This window comes from Acanthochromis polyacanthus, chromosome 2, assembly GCF_021347895.1.
Source record: "Acanthochromis polyacanthus isolate Apoly-LR-REF ecotype Palm Island chromosome 2, KAUST_Apoly_ChrSc, whole genome shotgun sequence".
Lineage (NCBI taxonomy): Eukaryota > Metazoa > Chordata > Actinopteri > Pomacentridae > Acanthochromis > Acanthochromis polyacanthus.
In genome coordinates, this window is record NC_067114.1 from 16,089,344 (window position 1) to 16,116,837 (window position 27,494).

Below are 27,494 nucleotides of genomic sequence, written 5' to 3' on the forward strand. Positions count from 1 at the left end.
GAACTGCGCTGACGTCATTTCCGTTGCGCGAAGCTGAAAATTTGGCGCCGCGGTTTGTCTTGAACAAAACACTGAAAGAAATAGCGTAAACATGGGAACTACCGTCGAAAGGATAATTCCCGGAGCTCAACCGCTGTTGTAGCTTTGCTTATAAAAACAGAACCGCTGTCTGTCACTTGCTCAGACGGTTGACGGTCTCCTGGTTCCGGAGATGCAGATGTAACGTTAGCTGGAGCTGCTCAGGTTAGCTTAACCTGAAAACTCACTGATAACAAGCAGCTCGATCAACTTTTCTGGTCGAATAACAATTTAATACGAACGTCGGGCTGCTGCTTAACAACAGTCATCATGAACAGGATGAAAATGAAGAAATCCAAGGTAAGATGTCGTTAAGTAACAACAGTAACCGTTAAAATTTGACACCTGCCATCGTTTTGTTTTCTCTTTGTTTCCTTCATGTCTGACTGATTGCATTGGTTGTTACACTACCGAATTCATTTCTTCTGAACCCACCTGTGCGGTAGTCTTTAATTTTTCTGTCTTTTCTTTTCCTGGGCAAAGCTGTAATAGATCATGGAGTCTTAGGTGGCCTTTAATTTAGATTTTATTGTATTCTATCTGTCTTATCACAGTCTTTTTGTTATTCTGTTATTCTGCTTGTATGAAATTTTGCTTTTGCAGTCTCTGGTGTTTCTGAATTGTTTTTATTTATGATAGTGTTTCCTCAGTCCCAGTTTTGCACACATTTACATATTTAAATGCACAAGTTCTCACTGAATTATTTGTTTTCGGATCAAGATTTTCTGCAGCTGTTATCAACATCTCTTACACCTTCAACACTGGATGGAGTTAGCAGTATCACTGATTTTTTATTTTTTTTGCATCCTTCAAAATTAGATCCATTTTTATAATGGGGAAACTGTTAATCATACATCATTGAAGTTATATATATATTTTAAAAATCCATTTGAGTTATTTTACTAACTATTCCTTTTACCAAATTAACGATCTAGGGGGAAAACGTGCCATATTTTGAAAATAAAAAAGAAAAGATTTTGAAAGATTGAAACTCAAATGTTAAATAAACACATAAGTGAACAAAAATGTTGAGGTTCAAATTTAGTGTTGCAAAGCTTGGATTTTTTTTTTTTTTTGCTAGATTGAAGCAAATTTGTGAAGGCTTCAGTAATATATTGATAGGCTGCATTCACTTCTTCAAATCCAGCCACTTTTATTTTTCTAGATGAAAGTGTTTTTAATACATTTACTTCTACATGGCATGGCTTTCACAGAAGTAAGATTTTCAGCGGATTACTGATATTCTCACCTTGATATGTGACTTTCGCATAACTATAGTTGTCAGTGGCTCGTCAGGTAATTATTTGACGTATGTGTGCAGCAGTGCAACTAGAGGCCAAACTGCTAATATACAATAAAGTTTATTCACTCAGTCCTTTACTGAAATGTTAAACGTTTCGACCTTTGAAAGAAGATGATCTGTTGAGCATAGTGTTTTCTCTCAGACAACAAACAAATGGTACCTCTGACATGTTGGTACATTTTTGTTTTTGTGGTTTCTGTCAGGTATCTGAAGGGAAACTTGGACAGCAGAAGAACATCTTGTCCTTCCTTTCCTCCAAAAACCAAAAGGTAGTGGGTAAACTGTACATTTTTTGGTCCCAGTGTCTTTGTGGCCTTTACAGGGATGTCGGAGTCTAAATATTATTGCTTCTGCTATTATTGAGATAATTTAGGGCAATGTGCATATTGTGATTAATCATACATTCAAATGCATTTTAGCTTTCAAAAATTTTAGGTTAAAACAACTAGCACTTTTGTAACTGTAAATCTTTGTACTACAGCCTTTAAGATTAGGTAAAGACTGAAAACAACTCAGCACAGTTCATTTTACATCTATCAAGTGTCATTTTATTGTTGTTTTTCTACAGCAAGACCTTACATGTCTGTAGGATTGTACATATCCACTTGGAGAGATGAGTGAAATGACAAAAAAGACACATTTTCAGAGTGTGAGATGAATGCATAAAACTGCAGATAAATTATATACCTGCAGTTTTTTTCTTTTTCTCTGTTCTCCTGTTATTCAATTGTATTTCTCCCTGATGTACACAAATGATTACTTACTAATATTTGCTTTAGTTACTTACTAATATCTGCTTTAAGTTTTGTATTCAAATACTAATTTGTTGCTTGCAGGACTTTTCATCTTCCCCAAAAGTTACTGGCTCTACACAAACCAAGAATGAACCCCAGATCAAAGATGTTGGAAGCTCTCTGTTCAGACCCTATTCCCCGTTGAAGAGGAATGTCCTTGGGGATCTTGAAAACCTTCTTCCCTCCCCACCAGATCTTCTCCTCTCTGTGCCTGAAACTCCCAACAGTCAGATCAGGCTTGCTTGCTCTCCTTCCACCAGAGAGGCAGGTCTATGGAGCCCGGAGCCCAGCAGAGAGGCGGCATTCTCCTCAAAGCTCGCCCAAGCATCCCCTATCTGTCGCAGTCCCCGCTCCAAAGGACGGAGTGTAAGGAGACGGGAAGATGGATGGTCTGGCTCCATTAAAAGACTCCTCAGCCCTAAGGAAGAGTCAAACCATGCCAAGAGACCAAGAACTACTAATCCACCACCAACAACAACCGTGATCAACCCCACAGGTAGCAGCGTAAAAGGAACCAGAGCTGTGATTGACCTCATAAAGATACCACAGTTATTTAGTGACCAATCAGTAGATCAGTCTGAGAGGTTGATAGTTCACTGCCGAGACACTGAAGTGGTCCTCAGTGACGACACGAATGTAACCGTGTCACTGACGTCGGGTTTTTGCCAGGCTTTAGGGGAAAAGAGAAAACATGAGGAGGAACAAGACAAGAAAGATTCTCGTTTTACCATGATAACAGAGCAGAAAGTATCTGAGGTAAAAACTAAAGGATATCTACACATTGGTCTGGACAAGGACACTGATGGTCTTACTGCTGATGTGCATCAACCCAGAGCACAAACTCTTACACCTGCACCAAAAGACGGAGAGGATGACCTAAATGAAAAAGAAACTACACCAGTGTCAGATGGAAACAGGGACGAAGCTGCAGGAGGTACAGATACAACATTTCAATGATCTTCTCTACTTATTGTGATTAGTTTTACCAAAGCTGCATATTTTCTGATAAATAACAAAAAATGCATTTAAACTAGATTTGTGATTATTTCGAAACAGTGTGACCATTAGTGTGTGTTGCAAGATAAAACTGACAAATTCAAATTTGTACTTTGTTCTGCTCATCATTTTTCTTCCTCTTTAAGAAATGTTGTGGTTCTTGATGTATTGTTACCGTTTTTCTGTAGTATGTTGTACTGATATCAGCGTTCGCTTTAAGAATAACTAGAATTAATCAGTCTTCCATGTCAAAGCTCTTCTTTGCCCTTCTTGAACACATTTTTCCATGTAATGACGTGGAATTCAAAAATTGCTACACGACCCTTTTATGTGTGGTCAGTCACTTTGCATAAATGTTGTGCTAAAGGAGAAAACAAAAAAAAACGATTTAAGCTGTTTCACAGTATTCACTGTCATATTCTCGTGTTTCGTCAGTACATCACACTTTGATTCTATTTGGTTTCAGATCTTGCTAACTTGCCTTTTTGTGTTGCTTTTGATTTTATACCGAAAACACAGCAACGACGTCTGCATGTCCCATAGAAGAGGTGTTGGATGAGGGCTGGTTTGCAGAGCAGATGGAACATAATGAAGATCGTGCAACAGAGGATAAAGATAAAAAACCCCGGTGAGAAAGTGGGTTTGTGGAGAAAGGGCATGAACACAGTGCCTTAATGAAGTCGCATCAGAGTTTGACATGAAACAAAAAAGAAGAAGCAGCTCCTGACACACTGGGCATATATGTACAGTTGAAGTACATTAAATTTGAAATGACTGGTACTATGTCACCCAATGCTAGTTATTTCTATGTTAACCTGCTCAATTTATAGCTGAAACGTGGTACTTTAATGCCGTCTCTGATGTTTTATTTTAAACTGAATGTGTAACTGAATGTATGAGTCTTTTCTGTCCCTGCAGTAAGGTACCAGACCACGTGATTCTCTCTGGAGGCCCAAACAACCGCTACTGGGTTGTGGATGTTGAGGAAAGACCAGGTCACAAAACACTGACCATCTCATGCTCCAAGTCTCTACAGCCGACTGAGACGTGTCTGCTCAAAGATGGATGGTAATGCTGTGTGTCAGGAAATTTGTCCTGTTCACAATTTCTTTTCATTTCATATATGATGTGCTTTTTGTGCTGAATCCAATTTCAGTAAGTTTCAGTGGAAATCCTAGAAGTGTTTCAGCTTTTCATTCTGTAATCATTAAAATGTCCCATTAATATATATTCTGTCACAATCTGTACAGAAATTCTATGCTTCTGTTCTTTGCTTGGGTTCGCTGTTGTCGTTTTACTTTGGAGGACAGTGAATGATGTGTGTTCGTCTCATGACCTTCTCTGATGGTCTGTGCTGATGAGCGAATGTGTCTTGTGTTGTTGCTTCATTAGTGTGTGTACATCTGTCTTTACATGCGCATAAAATGATTTTTTTTTATTGGCTGTTTGCAGGGAGATGACGCCTGTTCGTCGTGGTGATGTGGTACATCTGGAGGGCTGCTCTGATGGTGGATCCTGGTTGGTGGACAGGGAACAGGGCTTCCTGGTTTTACTACCTGATAGCCTCATCTCAGGTACCAGCATCTCCAGCTCCATCCGCTGCATGAGGCGTGCAGTACTGGGGGATATGTTCAAGGTAAAGGCCTTTAATGATAATGTGTCATTTAAGTGAGTGTCGGGGTGCTTCGAGAAACTCTTCTGTGTATAAGATGTGAAATTAAGAACCACGTGTGACCTTAATATGCTAAAATGTACAAAAGATGCAAATATAATGAAGTACAGTTGCTCTGAAACACATTCCAACTTTAGTTACAAGTTAAATGTGTATTTTTTTTGTTTGTTGCTTAAATAATCGCTGAGGCTATAGTTTGATGTTAGTGCATTAAATCACTTTATATTGCATAATGTTCATCTTATTTTGAAGTCACATACCTTAAAAACACAATGCTGTATTGTTTACTGTCTCCATTGTTTCCGTTTGCTTTGATGCAGAGTTTTGACGGCGGTTCCAAGCAAATGCTGAACGGCACCATGGTCCATGAAGTCTTCCAGAGAGCAGCTACAGCTAAAGATTTTTCTCTGGAGAAACTGTCTAAGCTGGCTGACGAGGCACTGCACGGTCCTCGGTACCTGGGAGACATGTAAGATTGATTCTGCAGACCTTTACCTTTCTGTAATGATGCAAGTAATAGTTTTTCAAAATACTGTGCTTGAACAAAGCAGTAAATGTTTGAAGGGATTGTTAAAGTGATCAGTTCATTGTGAAATGCATTTCTAGAAGATGATGATGGTAAAATACTATTAAGAATCCGCTTTAAGGGTGGTCTTTCATTTGTTTGTATGGTTTTTCTTCCTCAGTTAAATGTGTGTTTTATCAATGTGTTCGTAGGTACAGTTTGGGTGTAAGTCAGGAGGAGATGAAGCAGGAGCTGCATGATTATCTGCCTTCACTACAACACTGGGCAAATGAGTATCTGAACTCATCAGCACCTAAAGCCATCAATCTTAAAATGTATGTAAATTCATAAAACTTCTTTAGCTCAGTAGGATTGTTTCTATGCAGTGTAAAGCTTATCCAGAGTTTAAAAGGTAATGACCTAAAACCCGTGTAATTGGTGTTTCGCCAACTTTTAAAGAGCTGATTACTCTCTGTCTTCCCGGTCTCAGCCATAGCAACAGCAGAGGTCCAAGCAATTGTCAGGACTCTGCAACTGTTGTCACGGTAACAGAGCTGGCAGACATAGAGGAGAACGTCTGGTCTCCGAGATTTGGCCTGAAAGGGAAAATTGATGTGACAGCGCGGGTTCGAATCCAGAGACCACGAACTGGCGGCCACAGAACTCCAGAGGAAAAGATCGTCCCCTTGGAGCTGAAGACTGGAAAGGAGTCAAACTCGATAGAACATCGCAGTCAGGTTGGTGGGCCATCGACATGTATGTAGAGCGGTGGATGAAGAGGAAGTGAAGTTTTATTTAAGTAAAGGGGTGTTTCTGTGCCTAGGTGATCCTGTACACCCTGATGAGCCTCGAGAGATACAATCCTGAAACCGGCTTTCTGCTTTACCTCAAGACTGGCAACATGCACCCTGTAGTAGCCAACCACATGGACCGCAGAGGTACGCATGTAACCTGCCCAACACCAGCTGTAATCAATCATTTGTCAGTCTTACTTTTTTAAATGTGTATGTGGAAAATCTTAGCAGATTTTAAAATTCCATAAAACATAATTTAATGAATATAAAAAGTGCTGAATCATGTGTGCCTGACCACAACATGATGGTTCAGTGACCAAAAAAGCCTTTTACGGCATTACTACCTCCATCATTCTTATTGCTAAAACTCTTTCTGTTCATGTCAGAGCTGCTAAAGCTGAGGAACACTTTGGTCCATCACATTCATAACTGTGTGGAGCAAGAAGCAGAGCGGAGCCGCCTCACTAGACTCCCTGACATCCTGACGAACAGACAAACCTGCCAGTATTGTCCTCAGAAGAGAAACTGTGCTTTATATGAGAGGTAAACCTTTTCAAACACATTTTGTGGTCATGGAAATCTCAAGCATCAGACTTTTTCTGAAAGTTTCCAGCTGTGTATCAGACACATGTGTCCTTTGGTTCAGAGCTGTGGATCCCAGCTCAGCAGATGTCAGTGAGGATGTTGTACAAGACTTTCTGCAGCAAGAGACTGGTCATCTGACTCCGCCACATCTGAACTATTTTTCCCATTGGCTGCTGCTCTGCTGCCTGGAGGCTGCTCCTATGGAGACCAAGAACAGCCGAAAGCGTGTATGGCTTCAGACAGTTCAAGAAAGGTACAAAACTGACTCTCAAGCATAGACACTGATGGTCTGAATGTTGTACTTATTATTGTCAGAGTATGGAGCATTTGCAGTAAAGCACTCATTCAGACTCTATTTTTAGGGCAGGAACTTGACACTGTATAAAATATTTTAAAGTATTTAATTCTGACTTGTGTTTCCAGTGAGAAGAATGGAAGCTGTGTGGGGAATCTGCAGCTCAGTGCTCCAGTGACTATGCAGTCTGAAGGTGTTTTCCTCCACCGTTTCCAGCGCAGTGGTGTTGCTTCACAGCAGGGTTTGGCTAGTGGGGATCGGATTGTTGTTAGCGATCAGGAAGGTCGCCTCGTTGGCTTGGCAACAGGATACCTGTGTGAGGTCAGCAAGAAAGTGATCAGCTGCACTCTGGACAGGTGGGAATAACTGCAAATCAATCTTCCTTTCTGAGTACAGTGGTCCCTCACCATATCATGGTTCACTTTTCGCAGTCTCACTGTATTGTGGATTTTTAAATTGCATTTGGTATCCCAAAATTTTTAATATATTGCAGGATTTTGTGATATACGTTGAAGAATGGCACCTGAGAAAGGATGTCTGCCTTTAATCCACTCTGCAGCTGGCGGATGCCTTTATTATGACATATACGGACAACAATGCTATATAAAATATGGCAGAAAAACATCAAACACACTATGCTTCACTCTCACGGTCCTGACAGCATAACACTAAAATTATCTCGGCTGAGTAAACCACAAAAACAAAATAAATAGCTTTACAGTCCTTATAGTCAGTCTTTCTTTTGTTATTAATGGAAATGATAACGTGTTAACTGCGATCTCTAGAAGTTTTAGCTAACAAAGCGAAGACGGTGATGCTTACAGGTCCTTGAGAGAAATATTTAAGTGTTATTACACTAATGACACTGTAAAACTAATAGAAACCACAATAATGGCATTTAAACCTCAACACTCCGAACTCCCATGGTGCATTGCAGCACAACAGTTCAATCATAGCAACCGGCTCTGTGATCGCGACATTATTTTATTATTTTGTGGTAAAATAAGCATTTTCTAGCCTAAAAAATGAAATCAATATTAAAAATATATTAAAAGAATATTTAATCGAAATAAAATGTGTAGCGTGCAGCACTGGGCTCTGATTGGCTCAGTGACCGTAGCATCAGTCTCCTCTGTCTCCGATGTGTAGCAGCGTTCAGCTTCTCGCTGTGTCCATTGTCGTCTGATTGCTGCGTGTGGTGTTGTTGTGCAGTGTGTGGAGAGGGTTTCTGAAGCCTTTAAATATATCTATGAATTATAAAATATGGTCACTACTTCATGAATTTTAGTCTTGGGGGGGGGGGGCTCTGGAACGTAACTGCTGCGATACTCCAGGGACCACTGTACTTTAACTATAGGACAGTAAATTACCTGTGTTTTGTTCAGCCATTTACTGAGCAAATAAGTTACTTACCTGATTCACACCTACTTAGTTATTTAATGTGTTTCCCAGGGACCTGTCAAAGTACAGCGGCGTGTTGTTTCGAGTGGATAGTGATGAAGGCGTGGTGGGACTCAGCACTCATCTCACCAATGTGTCAAGACTGATGGAAAACTGTCAGGACAGGTAGGTACAGTGCCATGAGGTGCGTGTAGGAGATTTATGAAAAAGCGTCTGAAAGGATTTTAAGGTCTTATTGACTAGAATGTCTCTCTGTGCAGCGATCGTCTCAGGGAGTTGGTTGTTGATCTTCGTTCTCCAGAGTTTATCTCAAACCTCAGTTCTGTTCTGCCCAGAGAGGCCAAGGACACAGTAGCCAACATCCTCAAAGGTGACACAACTACGTTTTTTGACTCTGCTTGTCTTGTGGTCTTTGCTTCATCCCTTCGTGAGGACAATGCACACGTGCCATTTTTCACATCTTGTCTGTTATTTTCTCATATGTTGCTTGTGTTGATGAGCACACATTTAGTCACTACATGCATTTGTGTGTATTTTGTTTATGTAGGTCTCAACAAACCACAGAAGCAGGCCATGAAGAAGGTGTTATTATCTAAAGACTACACGCTGATTGTCGGCATGCCTGGCACTGGCAAAACCACAACAATCTGCACCCTGGTAACCCCCAGATTATCATCTATAAACCTACCTGAACCATAAACCAACATTATTTACTCCCTGTAAGGCCAAACCATTCTTTCTGTCTTTCTCTTCCTCTCTTCTTCACGTTTCTTAGGTTCGTATCCTGCATGCATGTGGCTTTAGTGTGCTGCTGACCAGCTACACCCACTCTGCTGTTGACAACATCCTGCTGAAGCTCAAACGTTTCAGAGTCGGTTTTCTGCGTCTGGGGCAGGGGCAGAAGGTGAACTACGGTTGACGTGTGTTATTGTGTGTTTGGATGACAGGGAGGTCTTGACTTGCCAAACTTGTTTCAAAGCAATAGAATTTGTATTTTGGTTAAGATATCTGCAGTTAAAACGCTACCTACTTCATTCTCACGTTTATTTGTACTGAAGCACTGTGGATGAAGTTGTTCAGTAATGAATAAAAGTAGTGATATCTGGGTTATGAAATAATTTAGTTTTAAATATCAGGAGAGCATGTGAAAGTACAAATGTCTAGATCTCTTGTTCTTGTTTTACAGTGTTCTCCTCATGATTTGCTCTGTTTGTTTTTTTTCTTCTGCTATCTCCAGGTTCATCCAGACATCCTGCCATACACAGAGGAAAGTGTGAGGAAGAACGGTGTTCACACTCTGTCAGAGCTGGAGCAGCTTTATAGCAAAGAGGTGAGCAGTTAGTGTGTATTTTCTTCAAAACCTTTCCCACGTTTGCATACAATAAGATTTTTTTTTATTATTAATGCTCTTCTTGGGTCTCTTTCTAGCTGGTAGTGGCAACCACCTGTATGGGCATCAAGCATCCCATTTTCACACATCGCCGGTTTGATTTCTGCATCGTCGACGAGGCGTCGCAGATCAGTCAGCCTGTCTGTCTGGGACCGCTGTTCTACGCCAAACGATTTGTCCTGGTTGGAGACCATCAACAGCTGCCACCAATAGTACAAAACCAAGAAGCCAGGTTGAGCATCTGTGATGTGTGTTGATGATGTAGCTGCCAAGGTTCAACATTTATCAAAGTCTTTTTTTCTTCTCTTTTCTCATCAGGTCACGCGGTATGGATGAAAGTTTATTTAAGCGACTAGAGCTCCATAAAGAGGCAGTGGTCCAACTCAATGTACAGTACAGGATGAACAGGTGAACCAACAGACTGAACACTTAAACACTTTACGTTCCAGTAATCTGGTTTTATAATCCTGAAATGAATAAAGTCTGAATTTACAGCTGCTCTGTCTTCCTATGAAATCACACAGAAAACTTTATTCTGTTCATTTTACAGCTGCAACACAGCTTAGTAAGAGCAGTTTGTACAAATTAAAGTAAACCCACTCTCTGATAGTAGTTTGTGCTCTATTGTTTCAGGCAGATCATGTCTCTCAGTAACTCTCTGATGTACGACGGCCGACTTGAGTGTGGATCAGAGAGGACAGCCCTGGCCCTGCTCACTCTGCCCTTCCTGCTCACTGTCCAATCAGAGCTTAGCTCCTACTCGCAGATGCAACCACAGCATGACCTGTCTTGGTTACAGGCCACACTGTTGCCTAGCAACCCGGTTTGCTTCCTGGATTGTTCAATGGTTGGTAAAATACAGAGGGCACTTCAGATTTTTTAATTGTGTTGAGCTACAACTTGTTCAATTTAAGATGAAGGTCAAATAACCGAAGCAGCTGCTGTAACTGTTGAAGAAAGTGGTCTGATTAAATAAGATTGCTTTACTGGAGACTGGGCTTTTCATCTGGTTTAGTCTGATAGAAGAATAGAATATGCTTTATTGTCATTATACAGTGTATAACGCAATAGGAAAGCATCTCCTTTTCAGTGCAAGAAAACCTTAAGAAATAGTGCAAAACAGTCTATTTACAAATATACCTTATAAATAAATGCATGTATGACAGACTTGGTGCATGTGGAACACTGTTTGCAAGAGAACGTGGAGGTGCATTGGTCTTAATTGTGTTTTCTCTTCACTGGTTCCTTCAGGTGCCTGCACTGGAGTCGGTGGAACGGGGAGGAATAAGCAACCGCACTGAAGCTGCCCTCATACACATGCTGCTTTCACTTCTGATAAAGGTGCATCAAGCTTTAAACTGACAGTATTTGAGACAAAATGAAATCCAATTTTGTTACAGTATTTAAAAAAATGGAATTTGGGTATGAAAGTTAGATCATCAGTGTAGTGTGCAATCATATTGACATGTTTATTTTTCTTATTTTTAGGCAGGGTGTAAGCCCAGTGATGTGGGAGTTATCGCCCCCTACAGGCAGCAGTTAAAGACAATCTCATCTCTGCTGCAGTCCTCTGCTTTCACCGGTGTTGAGGTGAACACAGTGGACAGGTACCAAGGAAGGGACAAAAGTCTGATTGTTCTTTCTTTTGTCAGGAGCACTGCAGAGGAAGGAAGCGTAAGTGTTTCTCTCCCCTTTTCAATCATTATTGTGCACATTTTTCTTTAGGCCTGAGTGGTTCTAGCTGATTCTCTCCTGCCTTTCCATTCAAAGTTAGGGGAGCTGTTAAAGGACTGGCGTCGCCTGAATGTAGCCATCACCAGAGCTAAACACAAGCTGCTGATGGTGGGTTCTGCCACAACACTACGCCGCTACACACCGGTGGAGAAACTACTCAACCATCTCCAGCAGGAGAACATGATATCCTAAGAAATGATCTTGATAGTTCTACTAAATTTTTCTTCATTTTTAAGACAAATTATTCTCTAGTAGGGGCACTGTTATGATTAATTCTAATAATGTTATGCAAAGTTGGTGTAGCTTAATCAAAACCTACATTTGTTTAACAGCAAGTCACCAATGTCCCTGAACAATCAGTTTAGCAGTTATTTTAATGACTTCTGTGTCTATACAGTTTTCTTCCTGAACTCTTTCTTCACATTATCCAGCTCCCACCAGCTGCCCACAAGGCCTTACCCAGCATGCACCTGTGACAGAAGACTACAAAGCCATAATGGTTTCAAGTCACCTGTATAACCTCACACCTCAACGTCAAGGCCTCACCTCAAACTGGAAATATTTCAAATAAGATCTGAGCTAACTTGCATCAAAACCAAATGCTACTCACAAAGTAAAATAGTCCGTTGCGTTTACATTCACAACTTGGCATCTTTTCTTGCATTTTCCTGCAGATCAATAGATGGCCAGATGTAAACCCCAGAACATTGGGCCACAGCAGCTGTGTGCTAAGGTTTATCAGTTTTAAATGCAAAACACTTTCAGCACTCTAATTGTAAAGGTGTCCATTCATGTCTTGATGTGAAACAAACTACTGAGATGCTGCAATAGCTGCATGAGCATTTGTGCTGCATTCATAAGATGGTCCAGCAGTTCAGATGTGTTGAAGTGGCACTGATTTTAAGTGCACCAAACCTCAAGTGGGAGTCAGACTTGGATGGTTCATCAAATACCTCACTCAATACACTGACAGTATTTCTGGTGCAACTATTTGTGATTTAATGAAATCTGTGCAGTCAGATCCACTCGTGTGTGTCTGCCACTGAACTGACGTTTGTTAAATCTTCAGGAATGACAAACTTGATGAGACTGAAATTATGATATTGTTTACAGTCTGCTTGGTACAAATTCAGTCTTTATCCACCTCAAAAACTCTCAAGCTGTCGTATAGAATTTTTTATTTAATAGACTGACTCTCGATCAAGAAGAGCATTATATTAACAGAACTCTATTCTGATCTGTGAATGTGCTTCACTGTCAGTCTACAGCTGTAAAAAAAAAAAAAAGGAAAAACAAACTGCTATATAAATTATTTTTTATTGATTTATCTTTTTAACAACTAAGTTTTCTGCGTCTTATGTTAAGTAACAGCAAAAGCTAAAGTAAAGCCAAGTATTTGAGTCGTTAATCTCAGTTACTCTGCAGACTAGCTGGACAGAAACAGTGAGATTGCAGAAGACAGAACAGATGAAATTTTAGGAATCTAGAAGAAACTACAGTTACAAAAATTATCCTGCTCAGAATCATTTTTGGAAAGCCTTGTATTATAACGCCAGTAAACTGTCATGTTGGGCTTTGTCAAATAAAATTCTGACCACAGCTGTGATTCAACATTCAACCTGTTTTACTTGAAGATAGTCTATGAGTTTATTAATTTAGAATCTTGTCATTTGTTTTGATTTATTATGTGAATAAAATAATGCAAATCCCTACAAAATGTGCTGTTTTTTCTATCCTATAGAATGCTGGTTAGCTGGGTGATGTTTCATTATAAGACTTACCAGTCTGGACTCTAGCCTGCGTTTTAATTATACCATCTAGTATTTATTAATACAAGATGCAAAGCGTCTGTCTGCAGGTACATGTTGAGCTCTCAGCTCATTACTTGTGTCTGTAACTATATTGTGATTTTTCCCTGCAGTACACTAACAGCCTGTCCAGATATGTTGATTCTTCCATCATCTCTCACTTCGAGTTCCAGCTCCCCGCCTCGAGTGGAGCACTGGTGAGCTACACAAAGACACAGGATAATCTGAGTGTCAGTGATGGAGCATTTACAGGAGAAAACAACACATCAAGTAGGACACACAGTTGATGGTAAAATAGCTTGTCTCTGGTTTGGTTGTTTAAACTGTGCTGATTAAAACTATGTGAAGTTGTTTAAGTTTCTTACCCAGCATTTTTTTCTTTCCTAATTTTTCGGACCAGTAGCTACCGAGGACGGTGTGTGCAGATCCTTCAAGGACAGAAGACATGCCAGGAAGTGGTTACCAATTTTTGCACAGGTGAATTTCACAGAATACATTGAACATATAACAAATTTACTGCGTGAGAGCTCTGAGTGCATCTGAAAACACTTCATCTGTTGTGTCTTTGGATCTGTTGCTTGTATGTAAATGTGTAAAACAGCCCAAAAGTGCAGTAATATAAAAGCCTTGTTCATAATTAGTTACATTTACTAGTTTTATTTTGAGGCAGTACAGTCTCTTGCCAGCGCCACCTAGAGCCCTGATCTCGCCATGGCCTTTTTTCCAGGATTTTTGCTGACATGAAGACACATGAAAGGTTAAATGTTATATTAATTAGCAGTTATGTAATGATGCAGCTCAAGTGATGAGTAGTACAAAAGTAATACACTGAATAGTGCAATGAATTGCTTTCTACAGGGAGTAAATAAGTAAAGTAATACATTACTTTTGAAATGTGACTTCAACACTGGTAATAGTGTTACTTTTGACGGTCATCTTACCAGTGACAGGATCCTCAGTGATGCCATTCCATGGAGCAAAATATCTGGAGTAGAAATCGTATCCTGGCTGGCAATCTGGTGATCCTTTTGTCAGATGTACAAATATTTTAGAAGGATGATGTTATGAGACCACTTAGATTAGATGACATCTTTAACAGTAGTTTTTAATATTTGTTGGCTATTGGGAAGAAACTTTCAGTAGACATTGATTTACAGCAACCTAACTGTTAAAGCATTTAGCACAGACAACAAACAAGTATTACTTATCATGAAAAGATGCTTCTAGGTTTGTTCTTGAAGTCTGAGAGTTCATGTTATGATGATGCTACGCGTCTGAAAATTCATCACACTGAAAAGTAAAATTTCTATATGAGGTCTGTCCCAGTAAGTGATAAAACTGTAACTATATCCCTCTGGACTGTCTAAAAGAGACAATACTCATATATTCAGTTACCTTTCGCTGTGATGATTACTCCTTTAACTCTTCCACTCTTCTCACTGCTCTGAAGAGCAGCAGCATCAACCTTCAGACTGGTTATTACAGACCTGGAGACAATGTGCATTCAGTAGATTGTGATGAGTGGGTCTGGAAGGTCAGTGGTTTGAATTTCTGTCTCTTTTTTGGGTATTTTACTGATGTTCCCACATAGTTATTGGCTGAGGAGTAAGAGTTCTCACTTAATAGAACAAATTCACCACAAACATGCCTCAGCAGTCCAAAGCCTGGTTGTATTTGAAAATTCCTCCATGCATGTGTTTTGTTAGTAACCTTTCACAGCTATCAGCCAGTCGAATCAGCAGTTTCTTAGTGGTGGGGCTCAGACAAACATCCTGAACTGGGTGGTTTCCAACTGCCACCTATGTCAGACATGCAAATACACATTTAAGTTCACACACTCTCACTCTAAAGCAGTGGTTCTCAACCCTGTTCCTCCGGACCCCATGTCCTGCATGTTTTAGATGCCTCCCTGCTCCAACGCACCTGACTCAAATGATCAGCTCGTCATCAGGCTTCTGCAGAGGCTTGATGACGAGCTGATCATTTGAATCAGGTGTGTTGGAGCAGGGAAGCATCTAAAACATGCAGGACATGGGGTCCTGAGGAACAGGGTTGAGAACCACTGCTCTAAAGTACAGGAATGTAATCACACTGCTGCATCTTTCTGTTAACACGGTTGTGCTCATGACTTAAATAGTATTACTGACCTTGATAATGTCTCTGAAGGCGTTAGGATCCTGACATGAAAGTGGTTTGGGGGGAAAAAGTTATTATCACTTCTTAACATTTCTGGACAATCTTCCAGAAGTAATACAAGAAAATACCATATAGAAAAGCTGCACAGTGGTTTTTCAGGCAAATGTTTGTAACTGTGATATCAGATAGGATTGCCTCCATCTGAAACGTAAACACATACTGTACCTCTTGGGCTGGTGGACTGAGAGGAAAGTCCATGACGTAGCCGTCCCCCTTCTTGGTGACGGCCAGATCTCCACTCAGAGTCTCAAACACCACGGTGTGATTTACATTGTCTGAAGGAACATGTGCAGTACACACAGTATTACTCTCACACACCAGCTGATGAACTAGAAGCTTTTCCATGTAAATGACTATCAAATGTATTGGCTCAATTTATTTTTCTTCCATGAAGGGTCATTATAATATTGGAACAATTACAAAATGTGGCAACTTTGTGGCCTGCTGACAGTGATTTAAACCCTATAGTAACAACACCATGAATAACCTTGATATGCTGTTGATGTCTATGTTTTGTCTTACTCTGATGCTGGAACAGCATAGCTCCAGAGGCCAAAGTTGCGTGACCGCACAGATCCACCTCATTGGTTGGTGTGAACCATCGAAGGCGGAACCTTGATCCTGTTAATCGCATCACATTTTCAGACAGGCACCTTAACACAGAACTGATTTACTCCACATATGTCATCCATGATGTAGCAAAACCACAAAGGAGAGAGGATTATACATGTGCACAGTATCTCATGGAAAACTCCCTGTTTCACGATAAATAATACTTGGAAGTGTTATCATGCTGAAAAAGTGAATAAATAAAGTCTAACATCAGACAGAATGTCACCTGTTTTTGTCTATTGTAGTCTCTTTTACTTAAATTCTTTTAACATTTGTTTTTTATTCTTTTTCTTTAATGTAATATGGGCTTTTGGGTGTTTTTATTATTTTATTTGTATGAATTTGTGTTTGTGATGTGCCTTTCTCTGAACTAATTTAATTAGGTCGTCCCTTTCTGTTGCAAAATCACTAGGTCCTTTGTTCCAGTCAGCAGTTTTATAATCATGCAAACAGACTCGATAATGAGACACAGATGGACAACTGTTGCCAGCAATTCAGGGGATCTTGGTAAGTGTAAATAAGGACACAAATACCTGCTAGTAGTCAAAGAACTTTGAGACATTAACAACATCTGAAAGTGTCCAGTGCTGGCAACAGTTTTATAATCATGCAAATAGACCTAATAACAACACAGAGATGGACAACAGGTACAATTTCAGTTCATTTCAGTAAAGAAACCAGACAAAGGAAAGTGCATCTCTGTTGAATCTTTAGTGTTTCCAGTCTGAGCTGGTATCTGTGGTCATTGATCAATTACACAGTGGTGATGTATTTAAACAGAGATACCTGTAGAGAAACTGTCAGAGGGGTTGGTCCTGGTGATGAAAGCAGTTTCTGAAAGATTCATCTCTGTTGCTATCTTCTGATACAAGTCATCATTCAGCTCCTGTGAGAAACACACAATACAACACAGTATTTTGTAATAATGAGTAATAGCTTGTGCATGCACACTGGACCAGGCCCATTTTCACAACAAATATGTCATCTTTTGCTTAAAAAATAGAACTGCAGACCACGGAAACAGTTCAACTTCGCTCACTGAAAATGAGATAAAGTAACTGGGATCTTTGAATAAGTAACCAAATGCACGGCTCAGAAGCACCAGGCTGAAGTGTCACCATGTGTTCGGCCCAGTGCCAAACTGCATTTTTCTGTGCTCCAATATAGACAGCCACGATGGAGTCCAAACTATGCCACAGTGCACACAAACCTGTAATTCTTACTCACATGCATAAGTGGACAAATGGCAGCAGGGTTTCCCTTGAATGGTAAATTGGTGAAGGCATCCAGGACAAACACTGGAATTTCCATTATTGCTGTGCCGAGAATAAAAAAGGCTTCAAACCAACAGCAACCTCTGATGAGGACAGTCTTTGAAACAATCTGCTGTTGTTCCTGTACTTTAGACCAGAGGCTCCAACCAGAGGGAGCATGGCCGCCCCTGAAATCTCATTGGTCACCACTGTGGCCAACCCACATCTCATAGGTCAAATTCATTCACTAAAACTCCTATTTCCGAGTGTAATTGAATGCAACTACAGTGTCTGAGTGCAAGTGAAGGCAGCACTGATGATTGTACAGGCTCCAAGTACTGACAGCCAGCTGGCAGTGTGTCCTGTGTGCACAAACACTTCAGTTGCCTTTGGTTACACCCAGACTTCAAAACATTAACAGCAGCTGAAATTATGTTTGTTACGTCGAGTAAGAATGTTTCCTCTAAAATTATCAAATAGACTTCATTTTACATGAGACATCAGCTGGACTCACATGTGCATCTCAAAAGAAAGATAGAAGTGCGCAGAAGAGGACCCAGAAAACACTTCATGAATCACCTGTAATTAGAAATTATTTCCAACATGGAGACAAGATCTAACAGTAAATAACACACACAGTCACAATTTATAAACTGCAGGTAAAACATTTGTTAAAAGTTAAATCCTGTGCCCCATCCCAGCCTTACATTATTTTACTGTTATTTTACTTACTGACTTCATTGTGCTTATAATACATTACAGACCGTGACCGCTCTGAACTACCTAAACATGGCAACGGGCAACAATGAAAACAAGATGTTGTGCCATAATTGACTGCAAATGATCATCACACAAAGCCTGAATTTTCAGTATTGAAATCATCAATAAGTAAGTTATCCCATCTTGCCACCTCTATTTCTGTCCATGAAACGTTTCTGGCGGTGTCCCTGCTGTAGACAGGGGCAGATCCAGATTAATTTTGGTGGGGGGGATGAAAGCTGCTACCGACCTCTCGCTTTTACAATGTATTTTTCATTTTTTCATTTTTTGTTTTGACTGTTTAACCCAATAGGAAAGCTGTATACGACTTTTTTATTTTGGACTGTTAACATTCAAATTATGATGTACTTGTTTCCTTGTTTATGTGAATTACGACATCATTAGCTGCAGCCTCTGTCTGTTATGTAAAACTGGTAAACTCAATGACAGTATCCTGAGGGCAATTAATTGACAAATATTGTGCAAGAAAAGCACTACATACAACCCTGTGGATTTCCACTTCTTAGAATGTTTACTGACAATTATCGCACCTAAAATAAGAAATAATATTCTGTACTTTTAGCAGCTAGTTTTCAGCTGTAAACCAGAAACATCATAAGGTTCTGTATACTAATCAGTCTAAATCAAAATGAGTACTACCCAATACACAGTGAACAACAACAATCTGTACCCTTGATCTGTGATAAAATAATCTGAAATATTCTGTGCAGTAATGTAAATTTTAAAATACAGTAAGTAGCACTCTATACATTTTTTTTGAGTCTTTTTGCATTCTTCATATGGGATGAAAATAAAGTAACGTTGGTTTAACACGTCCATCATAGGCCTGTAGGTGTAAAGCAGGAAGCCCTCCACAATGAGGACTTGAGTCTCCTCCTCCTTGTTGTCGGACTTCGGGACCATCTCTGTGTCCAGGGTGTTACGCCATGAGACTTCTCAAACTTCACCAGGTTCTCCAGCCACGCATAGATCGTACTCATCATGGCGTCCATGTCCAGAGCAGTGATGACATTGTGCTGCTTAAAGCCATCTTCACCAACTTCAAACTGATCTTGGGGCTTGAAGAAGTCATCCTGATGGACCACGCAGCAGTTGGGCAGGTTCTTGATCAGGCGGATGGTGAGGATGGTTTTCCCTCCACTGGTTATGCCATCGATGCTGATGATGTACTTCATGTTCTCGGATTGGTCAAAGCTCAGAAAAAGGGTCAAAAACATCAACAAAAACCAGGTCGGAGGTGATCAGACGTGGAAGAAAGCTGAAAAAGATAAGGTTGCAACAGGAAACTTCAACTACTCGAGTCCTCTATGGCATTTGAGTTCAGTGAGCAAGGTAAGAGCAGAAAGGGAGCTGCCACTCGGACACAGTTCTTCCACCCAGAGAGGACCTCTTTTTGCGGTCACTGCTATATATACTGCCCTAGTTGAGGTTTTAGGTGGATTATTCCTTTTAACCCCTCAGGTCTCTGAGGATTTTGGATGGAATACTCAGTTAAACCAACATTTTAGGTGCATGTCCAGGGATTTTTAGTGGAATGTTCCTTTAAGGTGGATGTGTGAGGACCTTGTAGGTAGAATATTTCCTGAAACTAACCTTTTACGTCAACATTCAAAGATTTAAGGTGGAATATTCCTTTAAACCAACCTAAATTTAATGTTTTGATCATTATCAAGTGAGAAACCTCAATCCAGACTCCTCATAAAGATGTTTGAGATTTATGCCGCTGTTATTTGTTGAGTCCAGACTAAATGACAGATATCCACAACTGTAATTTTATTTTAGGACTTGGTTATTGAATGTCAAAACAATCCAAGTGACTCTAAAAACTCAACAGCTTTACAAACTAAGATTAAACTCTCCACAAGGATCCAAAATAAGTGTGACTTCTACATGAGAGCTTTAATTATTCTTCATCTACTTCCTGAAAAGTTTGGTCAATAAAAAAGATAAAAACTAATATTTTCAGCTGAACTAAAGACAGACTTTGTGATTTTCTGCTCACATGTTGTGTTGTTGTAAACTTACTCTTTCAAATAAATAGCCACCTAACCCCTTGGAAACCAATGTTTGTCCTGTCTTTGTGTCCTTCTTGGGGACCCTAGACAGCCGGGTTGTAATGTTTTTTGAGCAACACACCATACTATGACGTTTTTACAGTGATGGTTCTACTATGGAACCTGTTTGACATGTTCAGGCGTTCTTTGTGTGAAAAATCAGAGATTTCAGGTATCAGATGGTGGTTTTCAACTTTCTTTGTTAACTTTCTGCTTCAACTTTAAACTAAATTTACTTCACAAAGCCAGCCCTCTGGACTTCCGGTAAGCTGTGTTCCTATTGGCTGTTCAGGTGGCTGCTTGGTGTTATCAGGAACACCTGAGCAGCTCAGTGTCTACTGCTGCAGTTTGGCATTCAAACATTTCTTCTGCTTCTCTTCACTGAACCGGGTTTGGCTCCGTTGCTTTAGTTTGTCCTTTAGGCATTGGTTTGCAGTTTCCAGTAGTAAAATCGTCTTTAATGTGTTTCTTGGTGTGTTTTAGGGCTTTGTACTGAATAGTTGCCTTGGTAAATGTGGTTCTTTAGCCACAGTTAGCACATGGTGCTAATGTGTGCAGTGATTAGTGGATTTGGTGCAGCTGAGTTGTCTTTATCTTTGCTGTAGTGAGTCTTTAGAGGTTTTTGGTCAGACACATTCTGTGTTCTTGTTTGTGAACCAACGTTGGTTGTCCAGAATGTAAGAGTTCCTGTCCTGATTCTCTGTTCAGAGGTTCTCTGGTAGGCTGCAGGAGACTTTAGCGTTTGGATTGTGCTAGTTTGGTTTTGTACGGTTTCATTTGGACGATTATCTTGACGCCCCTCCATGTAGTTTAGTGAGGTTTTCTGTAACAGTTCTCCAAAGCAACGTGCAGCAGAAGAGACTGAGAGTTTTTAGGAAGTTCTGGAGACCAAACTTTAGAGCAGCACAAATATTTGTCAGCAGTTTGAGCAGGAGAAGGTGAGCTTCAGAGTAGAAATGGGAAGAAAACCTTCTTGACCCGTGTGGTGAGGTCCTGTACGAAGAGTTAGAGCAGGTTGTGAAGAGTCTGTAGTTCTTTGGTCTGAAAGCACGACTCATTAAAGGAGAAAACAGGAGATATTGTTGGTTCTTCTGTCGCTCTGCAGATTCCTTAGATTGAATATGAAGTTTCTATTTTAAATGATTTACTGTGTGAGCCCAAGAAGACTTCAATAAACTCCCTCCATCCCCTGGACACAACAGATTTTACCATGTTAAATCTTTTTTAAAAATGTCTTTGAATTTTAATCATAGTTTTTTCTTTGCTTGTGTAGTTTTGTCATCTGTGTGAAAGGTGCTAAACAAAGTTGAATTGATATACTGAATAACTGACTAACTCATGATTGTGACAACAGAAGTATTTTCATTGTGATTTATAGGTTTGTTTCTTTAAGGTTGGGGTTACAATCTTGACAGAAAAAAAAGGATTAAAGGAATAAATTACATTTTAAAAAGCAATTAAATCAAAGGAAAAAAACTTTTAATACAATAAAACTTTTAAAAAGAAAATTAAACATTAAATACAGTAAAATTATATTAAACAGACAAAATGTTTAATTAGATAATTAAACAGAAGATACAAAACATGTAATTACATAAATGTGTGATATTCATCCGATGTGAAGTAAAAGCAGTGAAGTCTGTAAAGTTATTTAATTTTATCATTTTTTTATGATAGAAATATTTTACGTTTACACTCGGTCAGATTTCTTACTACTACTGTTATTGTGTCGATGGTGTTAATAATATATTGCTGTTGTTAGTTCATTAGTTGCTGAATGGACGTTATCGCTTACATGCCGAACTCTCGCGACAACATACCTGAGCGGGTTTGCTGGCGGTGTCACCTGAGGCTCGGGACAGGAGCAGGAGGAGACTGGGACAAGAGGTGGCTGTGAGACCATTTCACCGTTTCACACATTTTACACCGACGACTGACATATCGCTCTCTGTGGATATACTATTATACTCAGTAGCACCGTGCGACCGTCACAATATGCTCCAGTTTGTCTTGTGCGTTTGACCGCTGTGTCCTACAGTTAGCTTTAGCCGCTAACTGCTAACAAGCTAACACGCTCACGTCAGAGTGACAGCAGAGAAACGTTAGCACAGATGCTAGCCAGGCTGAGTAATGGTCTCCTGTGGCGAACTCTAAAGAAGCAACTTTAATAAGGAGCAGATAAGGAGTAGATACTGTACGAACACGTTATTAATGGTCTTACTGAGTTCACGTTGAACTGTGATCGTTTGCCAGCAGCCTTATAAATTCTACCAAAACTACGATACACAGTTGGAAGGAGGAAGTATCCAACGTTAGCTTATATAAACTGTTGTGGCAGCTGCAGAAACGGGCGTTATAAAGCGAAGTAATGCATATTTTTTAACAGTGGTTACGTATTGTATACTGCTAATATTTATGTCTGTTTCAGCTAATTGCTTTGCTACTTACTACTAAACTGTAGAGTTGTTTAGAATGACAGAAAACCTGTTAAGTTAGTACATTGAAAGTAGTAAGACGAAATAACGATGATCAGCATTAATAGTGAGTGCACACATGAAGCAAAAACAACTGGCAGACAGAAAAATGTGAAGAGTAGAAAGTTACCGAATAAATTACTATAAATGCAGTGCAGGTTTTTAGTGTGTATAGTTATAAAAAGTACCTGCGCAGTCAGTCACCAGAATGGGTTTGGTTCTAAATTTAGATCTGGCACAAGGGACTCCACTCAGTGACTGGGGCTTGTAGGTCAGGGAATACTGGAAGTACAATGCTGTTTGATAGTGACAATGCTTTGACTTTATTTGTAAGTATTACCGAGTTAGTAATTTAATTTCTTGCTGCTGTGTTGTGTCTCTGTTGCAGTGAGGATGTCTTTGAATGAAGAGGGTTATGTGGTCCGGATCAGAGGACTTCCCTGGTCCTGCACGCAGGAGGAGGTGGCCAGTTTCTTCTCTGGTAAGAATTTAAACATTTTTACAACTTGTGGTATGAAATCAACTTCTGAATTTACCTATTTTATCATAAGGAATGTCTAAGAGCAGGCAAAGTTATATATATATAAAAAAAAAAAAGTTCAACCAACCTCATTTCCATGTAGACTGTGACATCGTGGGAAAAGTAAACGGAGTGTGTTTCACCTACTCTAAAGAAGGGCGTCCCAGTGGAGAGGCATTTATCGAGCTGAAAACTGCCGAGGATTTTAAGAATGCCCTCGCCAAGGACCGTAAATACATGGGACACCGATACATAGAAGGTAAGTGACCAAAACGATTGCAACAGACGAACAGATTCTGAGTGTTGGTAGTTGTAATTTCATTTTTTGCATAATTGCCACTTTATGTTACAGTACTGATGGCCCAGGTGGAAATAATTCCCTCATCTTATTAGTTTACTGTGGAGAAGATTTTCCTGTATTGTTTTGCGATGTGTGTCTTCAATTAAATATTCATGAAAATGAGCAAATGTTTATTTTTGGTGATCATTGTGTGTGTGTGTGTCCAGTGTTCAAGTCGAACCGCAGTGAGATGGACTGGGTGCTGAAACGTAGCGGTCCTGCTGACTATGACAGCTGCAGTGGCTGCATGCTCAGACTTAGAGGCCTGCCCTTTGGCTGCAGCAAGGAGGAGATTGTTCAGTTCTTCTCAGGTAAACAAATATTGAAACTTTACTTACTCTATTGAATTGTTGTGATGTTACACCATTTATGCTAATCTATGGAATAGTTTTTACAGGCACATCATTCTTCCACTGTTGTACTTTTTTTAGACTAAGATGTGTAATGTAGTGCAAGGCGATCAAATTAGATAATACACTTAAAGTAGGATCTCAAAGCTTTTCACTCATCTATTGATTAATATTTATTGTAGCCTGAAGTATTTCATATAGCCTTGCACAATACACAGTTTTTCCAAAGAATTGATTAAATAAAGCCAAGAAATAGTTCAGTTAACATAAAGGAGCAAGTCTTAAGACAAAAGTAGAACTTAAAGCGCCAGTTTACAGAAATTGTTTCCTATTATTGCATCCTTAAAATGAATGTAATGGCAAGATCATGTTTGCACAAACGTAGAACGACTCTCTTCTTTTACACAGCACCATACTAGGAAATGTGACTTTGATTGTATCATAAAAATAGATTCCAAATTCTGCCAACTGCACTTTGGACGACTGTCCTTTGCACGTTACAGATCAACACACCACAACACAAGCATGCAGTAACATTCAGAGCAGATGGACAGATTGTTAGCACCAGGCTTTAACATTTTGGATCTCATGATACAAAGTGATTAAACTCCACTTACAGTTATTTAACCTGTCTGTGTGTTATGGCCCAAAGGCTTAATGTATGTTTGTTCTTGTAGTTTAGTCATTCTGTGCTTACAATATTGTCCTTGTCAAGAATTGTTAGTATGATGCCAACCATGTTAGTGTTAAGATAACTTATTTAGTATTCTCATACAGATTTGATGTTTGCCTCCTAATAGGGGTTTAACTGTAGGATGAGCTGGGCTGGTTTGGCTGAGGGGAGACAGTGCCATGAAACTGACCTGGGGTCAGCCTTATTAACATTCTTACTGGCAGTCTCTATCAAGGATAATCAACCCTGAAAAATTAGTGTAGATAGAGAGCACTCAATGGCAATAAATAATTTAGCCGGTGATCTATATTCTGTAGTGTGTCAGAAAACATTTTTATTTTACATTAAGTACTGTGGCATATATGCTGACTCCAGGCCAGTATTTGTTTTTGTTGTTCACTTCTGGGTGCCAGCAGGTGTTAATTCAGTCCTCTGAGATACCCCCTTTTTAATGCAGCCTTATGAGATTCTACATCTGTTGTTTATTCGCTTCCATGACGTATATTAACCCTGAAAGCTTCACTGATGACGTGGGTGTTGTTCTATCTATTCTATCAGTCTACCTACCGACCTATGTATTTATGTGTGCTTGGGTTGAAGGGTTGAGAATCGTGCCAAATGGGATTACTCTGCCAGTGGACTACCAGGGGAGGAGCACAGGGGAAGCCTTCGTGCAGTTTGCCTCAAAGGAGATAGCAGAAAAGGCTCTGGGGAAACACAAGGAAAGAATAGGGCACAGGTGGGACAGATGGGAAAGGGACGGGCTGGACTGGGTTGGACTTCTATTATAGTATTTAATGGGTGGTCAAACTAGAATAATCATGGTGCTAATGGGATGGGTTCTGGTTGAATGATAAACATGGGTTGGTGTGCTAGAATAAATTGTGGTTAAACTGTTAAAATGATCGTTTAATTGGGTGGGACATGTAATATTTGTTAGAATGCTAATGGGAGGGGCTAAGTGGGTTTATATATATTGTAATTACATGTTGAATATTAGGATGAAAGGCTGTGTATTTAATCTTTAAGTTAAAGCTGGTGTGATCATTTTGTGTCCTAGACAGTTTTCTGGTGGTCATTTAAGACCAAGGAGTTCTCTTTATTTGTCTTAGAGTAACATTTGGGTATAGTAGACAGTCAGCACAGCTTCTACCATTAAGGTTTCTCTAAATGTGTTATGTGCTAAATTAGTAAAACAATCAACAACACCTTAAAGCCCTGTAAAATGTCCTTAAGTAGCAAGTGATGAGGTTGGCATACTGCAGCCCTAAGCCCAGCTAAAGATGAGATATAAGTTGTTCAGGCACTCAGACCACTATGTTAGAATACTTATCTTTTGTGTGTTTATCTTCTCTCTCTGTAAATCATATTTATGTATGTAACCTGAGTTGAGCCATTTCTGCACCTTAATCCCGCCCTCTGCCCCCCTTTCATCCCTCGGGCCTCTCGTATTGCAGGTACATAGAGATTTTTAAGAGCAGTCGTAATGAGATCAGAGCCTACTATGAGCTGCCCCGGCGGGGAATGGGAGGCCAGAGACCAGGGCCCTATGATAGACCCATGATGGGGGGCCCCAGGGGAGGGTTTTTTGGGCCCGGGCCTGGTCGTGGCGGGGCTCTCATGGACACCATGAGGAGTGGAGGAGGTTATGGAGGAGGTAAGCAGATTTCTACATCTGTGCAAATAGTTCAGAACAGAGCAGTCAACAGCATAGTGCATGTATTTTCTTTGTATATTATGCAAATGTTTTGTTTATTATGATATGTTACATGATAAAGGTAATTGAGGGTTCATTTTTATGTTGAAAGGGTTTTCTGATGGGCCCACCTTAAGTGTCATTATTTTGCTATTTTCACCTGTATTTGCAGAAAGAAAATGTTGACTATCCAGTTTTCATGTTATTCACTTCTGCCACTGATTCTCTTTGAGGATGAGCCTCGCTTTAGCGGTCTCATGTCTTGTGTGTTGTTGTTGTTGTTCTGTGTCCAGGTTACGGTGGCTTTGACAACTACAATGGCTTTAACAACTACTGTTTTGGCAACGGCATGTTTGATGATCGAGTGAGAGGAGAGAGGGGAGGAAGAGGTAAAAGTTCAAACTGTATTAACCTTCTCCAGTCTGGCATGTAGATAAACTAAATGATTGTTTGAAAGCCCAGTTTGTACCTACAGCTGGCTGAAAGGCTAAAGTTTTCCAGTATTTGTTAACGTTTTGCTTACTTATATTGTTACATTTAAGATAAATTGCCTTTTGGCTCCACTCATCTTGATAATGAAGCATTAACTACGATTTGGTTTCAAACAGCAGTAGCTTAGCTTGTTGTCCCCAAAGTAAACCCAGGATCCTCATCGGAGGTTATATAAAGATTTCACGCATTTACCTATGAAACGATAATACTTTCAAAACCCCAGAAATATGTCTGATTGTATAATTCTCATCAGAGAAACTAAAAGCATTTAAGTCACTAAAGGTTATTGCAGTTGTTTGTATGTTTCTTCTCAGGGATGGGAGGTTACAGTGGTCAAAGTGACACTGGCTCGGGCTTTCACAGCGGACATTTTGTCCATATGAGGGGCTTACCTTTCCGTGCCACAGAGGGAGACATCGCTAAAGTAAGAGCACAGTTACACTGATCATTTCTCTTGAAATTTTTCAAATTGTGCAGACTTATGCAGGTACACACGTGGACAAAATTGTTGGTACCCCTCAGTTAAAGAAGGAAAAACCCACAATTCTCACTGAAATCACTTGAAACTCACAAAAGTAACAATAAATAAAAATTTATTGAAAATTAAATAATCAAAAACAGCCATTACTTTTGAATTGTTGATTAACATAATTATTTAAAAAAACAAACTAATGAAACAGGCCTGGACAAAAATGATGG

The 27,494-nt window shown here is 39.8% G+C and overlaps 3 protein-coding genes across 6 annotated transcripts in view; 2 read left to right on the forward strand and 1 right to left on the reverse strand.

Annotated features, from left to right (window-relative positions):
- dna2 (DNA replication helicase/nuclease 2) lies at window positions 1–12,890 on the forward strand. The gene is made up of 25 exons (XM_022193532.2): window positions 1–378; window positions 1,585–1,650; window positions 2,218–3,109; window positions 3,691–3,799; window positions 4,090–4,239; window positions 4,624–4,807; window positions 5,164–5,312; window positions 5,561–5,683; window positions 5,839–6,085; window positions 6,172–6,286; window positions 6,529–6,685; window positions 6,789–6,980; window positions 7,151–7,378; window positions 8,475–8,588; window positions 8,684–8,793; window positions 8,971–9,080; window positions 9,199–9,327; window positions 9,661–9,753; window positions 9,852–10,045; window positions 10,132–10,221; window positions 10,447–10,660; window positions 11,065–11,154; window positions 11,302–11,487; window positions 11,584–11,730; window positions 11,970–12,890. Exons 1-25 carry the CDS (start codon window positions 349–351, stop codon window positions 12,021–12,023), a joined length of 4,173 nt encoding a protein of 1,390 aa, XP_022049224.2. The 5' UTR covers window positions 1–348; the 3' UTR covers window positions 12,024–12,890.
- On the reverse strand, window positions 12,846–22,195 carry LOC110950768 (phenazine biosynthesis-like domain-containing protein 1). Of its 2 annotated transcripts, none has more exons than XM_051945012.1 (10): window positions 22,071–22,195; window positions 16,950–17,049; window positions 16,074–16,172; window positions 15,717–15,826; window positions 15,503–15,532; window positions 15,066–15,154; window positions 14,751–14,842; window positions 14,297–14,380; window positions 13,721–13,783; window positions 12,846–13,557 (listed from the first exon to the last, which is right to left on the reverse strand). In XM_051945012.1, exons 2-10 carry the CDS (start codon window positions 17,008–17,010, stop codon window positions 13,445–13,447), a joined length of 741 nt encoding a protein of 246 aa, XP_051800972.1. In that variant the 5' UTR covers window positions 17,011–17,049; window positions 22,071–22,195; the 3' UTR covers window positions 12,846–13,444. The 2 variants fall into 2 exon arrangements, with proteins under 2 accessions (XP_051800972.1, XP_022049225.1); XM_022193533.2 differs by lacking the exon at window positions 22,071–22,195 and adding an exon at window positions 17,391–17,585.
- Window positions 22,012–27,494, forward strand: part of hnrnph3 (heterogeneous nuclear ribonucleoprotein H3 (2H9)) — an 11,861-nt gene continuing 6,378 nt past the window's right edge. Inside the window, exons 1-8 of one of the 3 annotated variants that reach the window (XM_022193538.2) lie at window positions 22,012–22,137; window positions 23,113–23,205; window positions 23,348–23,503; window positions 23,752–23,895; window positions 25,208–25,346; window positions 26,065–26,264; window positions 26,597–26,692; window positions 27,110–27,219. In XM_022193538.2, coding sequence (XP_022049230.1) covers window positions 23,118–23,205; window positions 23,348–23,503; window positions 23,752–23,895; window positions 25,208–25,346; window positions 26,065–26,264; window positions 26,597–26,692; window positions 27,110–27,219 — 933 coding nt within the window. In that variant the 5' untranslated portion in view covers window positions 22,012–22,137; window positions 23,113–23,117. Of the gene's footprint in view, window positions 22,144–22,327; window positions 22,445–23,112; window positions 23,206–23,347; window positions 23,504–23,751; window positions 23,896–25,207; window positions 25,347–26,064; window positions 26,265–26,596; window positions 26,693–27,109; window positions 27,220–27,494 lie in introns of those variants that run through there. The other 2 variants (XM_022193539.2, XM_022193540.2) reach the window with 2 other exon arrangements.

What these genes read in the sequence shown, in the direction of transcription:
- dna2 (XM_022193532.2), top strand. Translation starts at nt 349, where the DNA reads ATGAACAGGATGAAAATGAAGAAATCCAAG. An exon ending in ATGGAAAACTGTCAGGACAG is followed by an intron (nt 8,589 to 8,683) that starts GTAGGTACAGTG and finishes CTCTCTGTGCAG; the next exon opens with CGATCGTCTCAGGGAGTTGG. An exon ending in ATCTCCAGCAGGAGAACATG is followed by an intron (nt 11,731 to 11,969) that starts ATATCCTAAGAA and finishes CTCTTTCTTCAC; the next exon opens with ATTATCCAGCTCCCACCAGC.
- LOC110950768 (XM_022193533.2), bottom strand. Translation starts at nt 17,474, where the DNA reads ATGGAAATTCCAGTGTTTGTCCTGGATGCCTTCACCAATTTACCATTC. An exon ending in CCTTCAGAGACATTATCAAG is followed by an intron (nt 15,155 to 15,502) that starts GTCAGTAATACT and finishes TGTCTGACATAG; the next exon opens with GTGGCAGTTGGAAACCACCC. An exon ending in AGGAAAGAAAAAAATGCTGG is followed by an intron (nt 13,558 to 13,720) that starts GTAAGAAACTTA and finishes GTCTTTGTGTAG; the next exon opens with CTCACCAGTGCTCCACTCGA.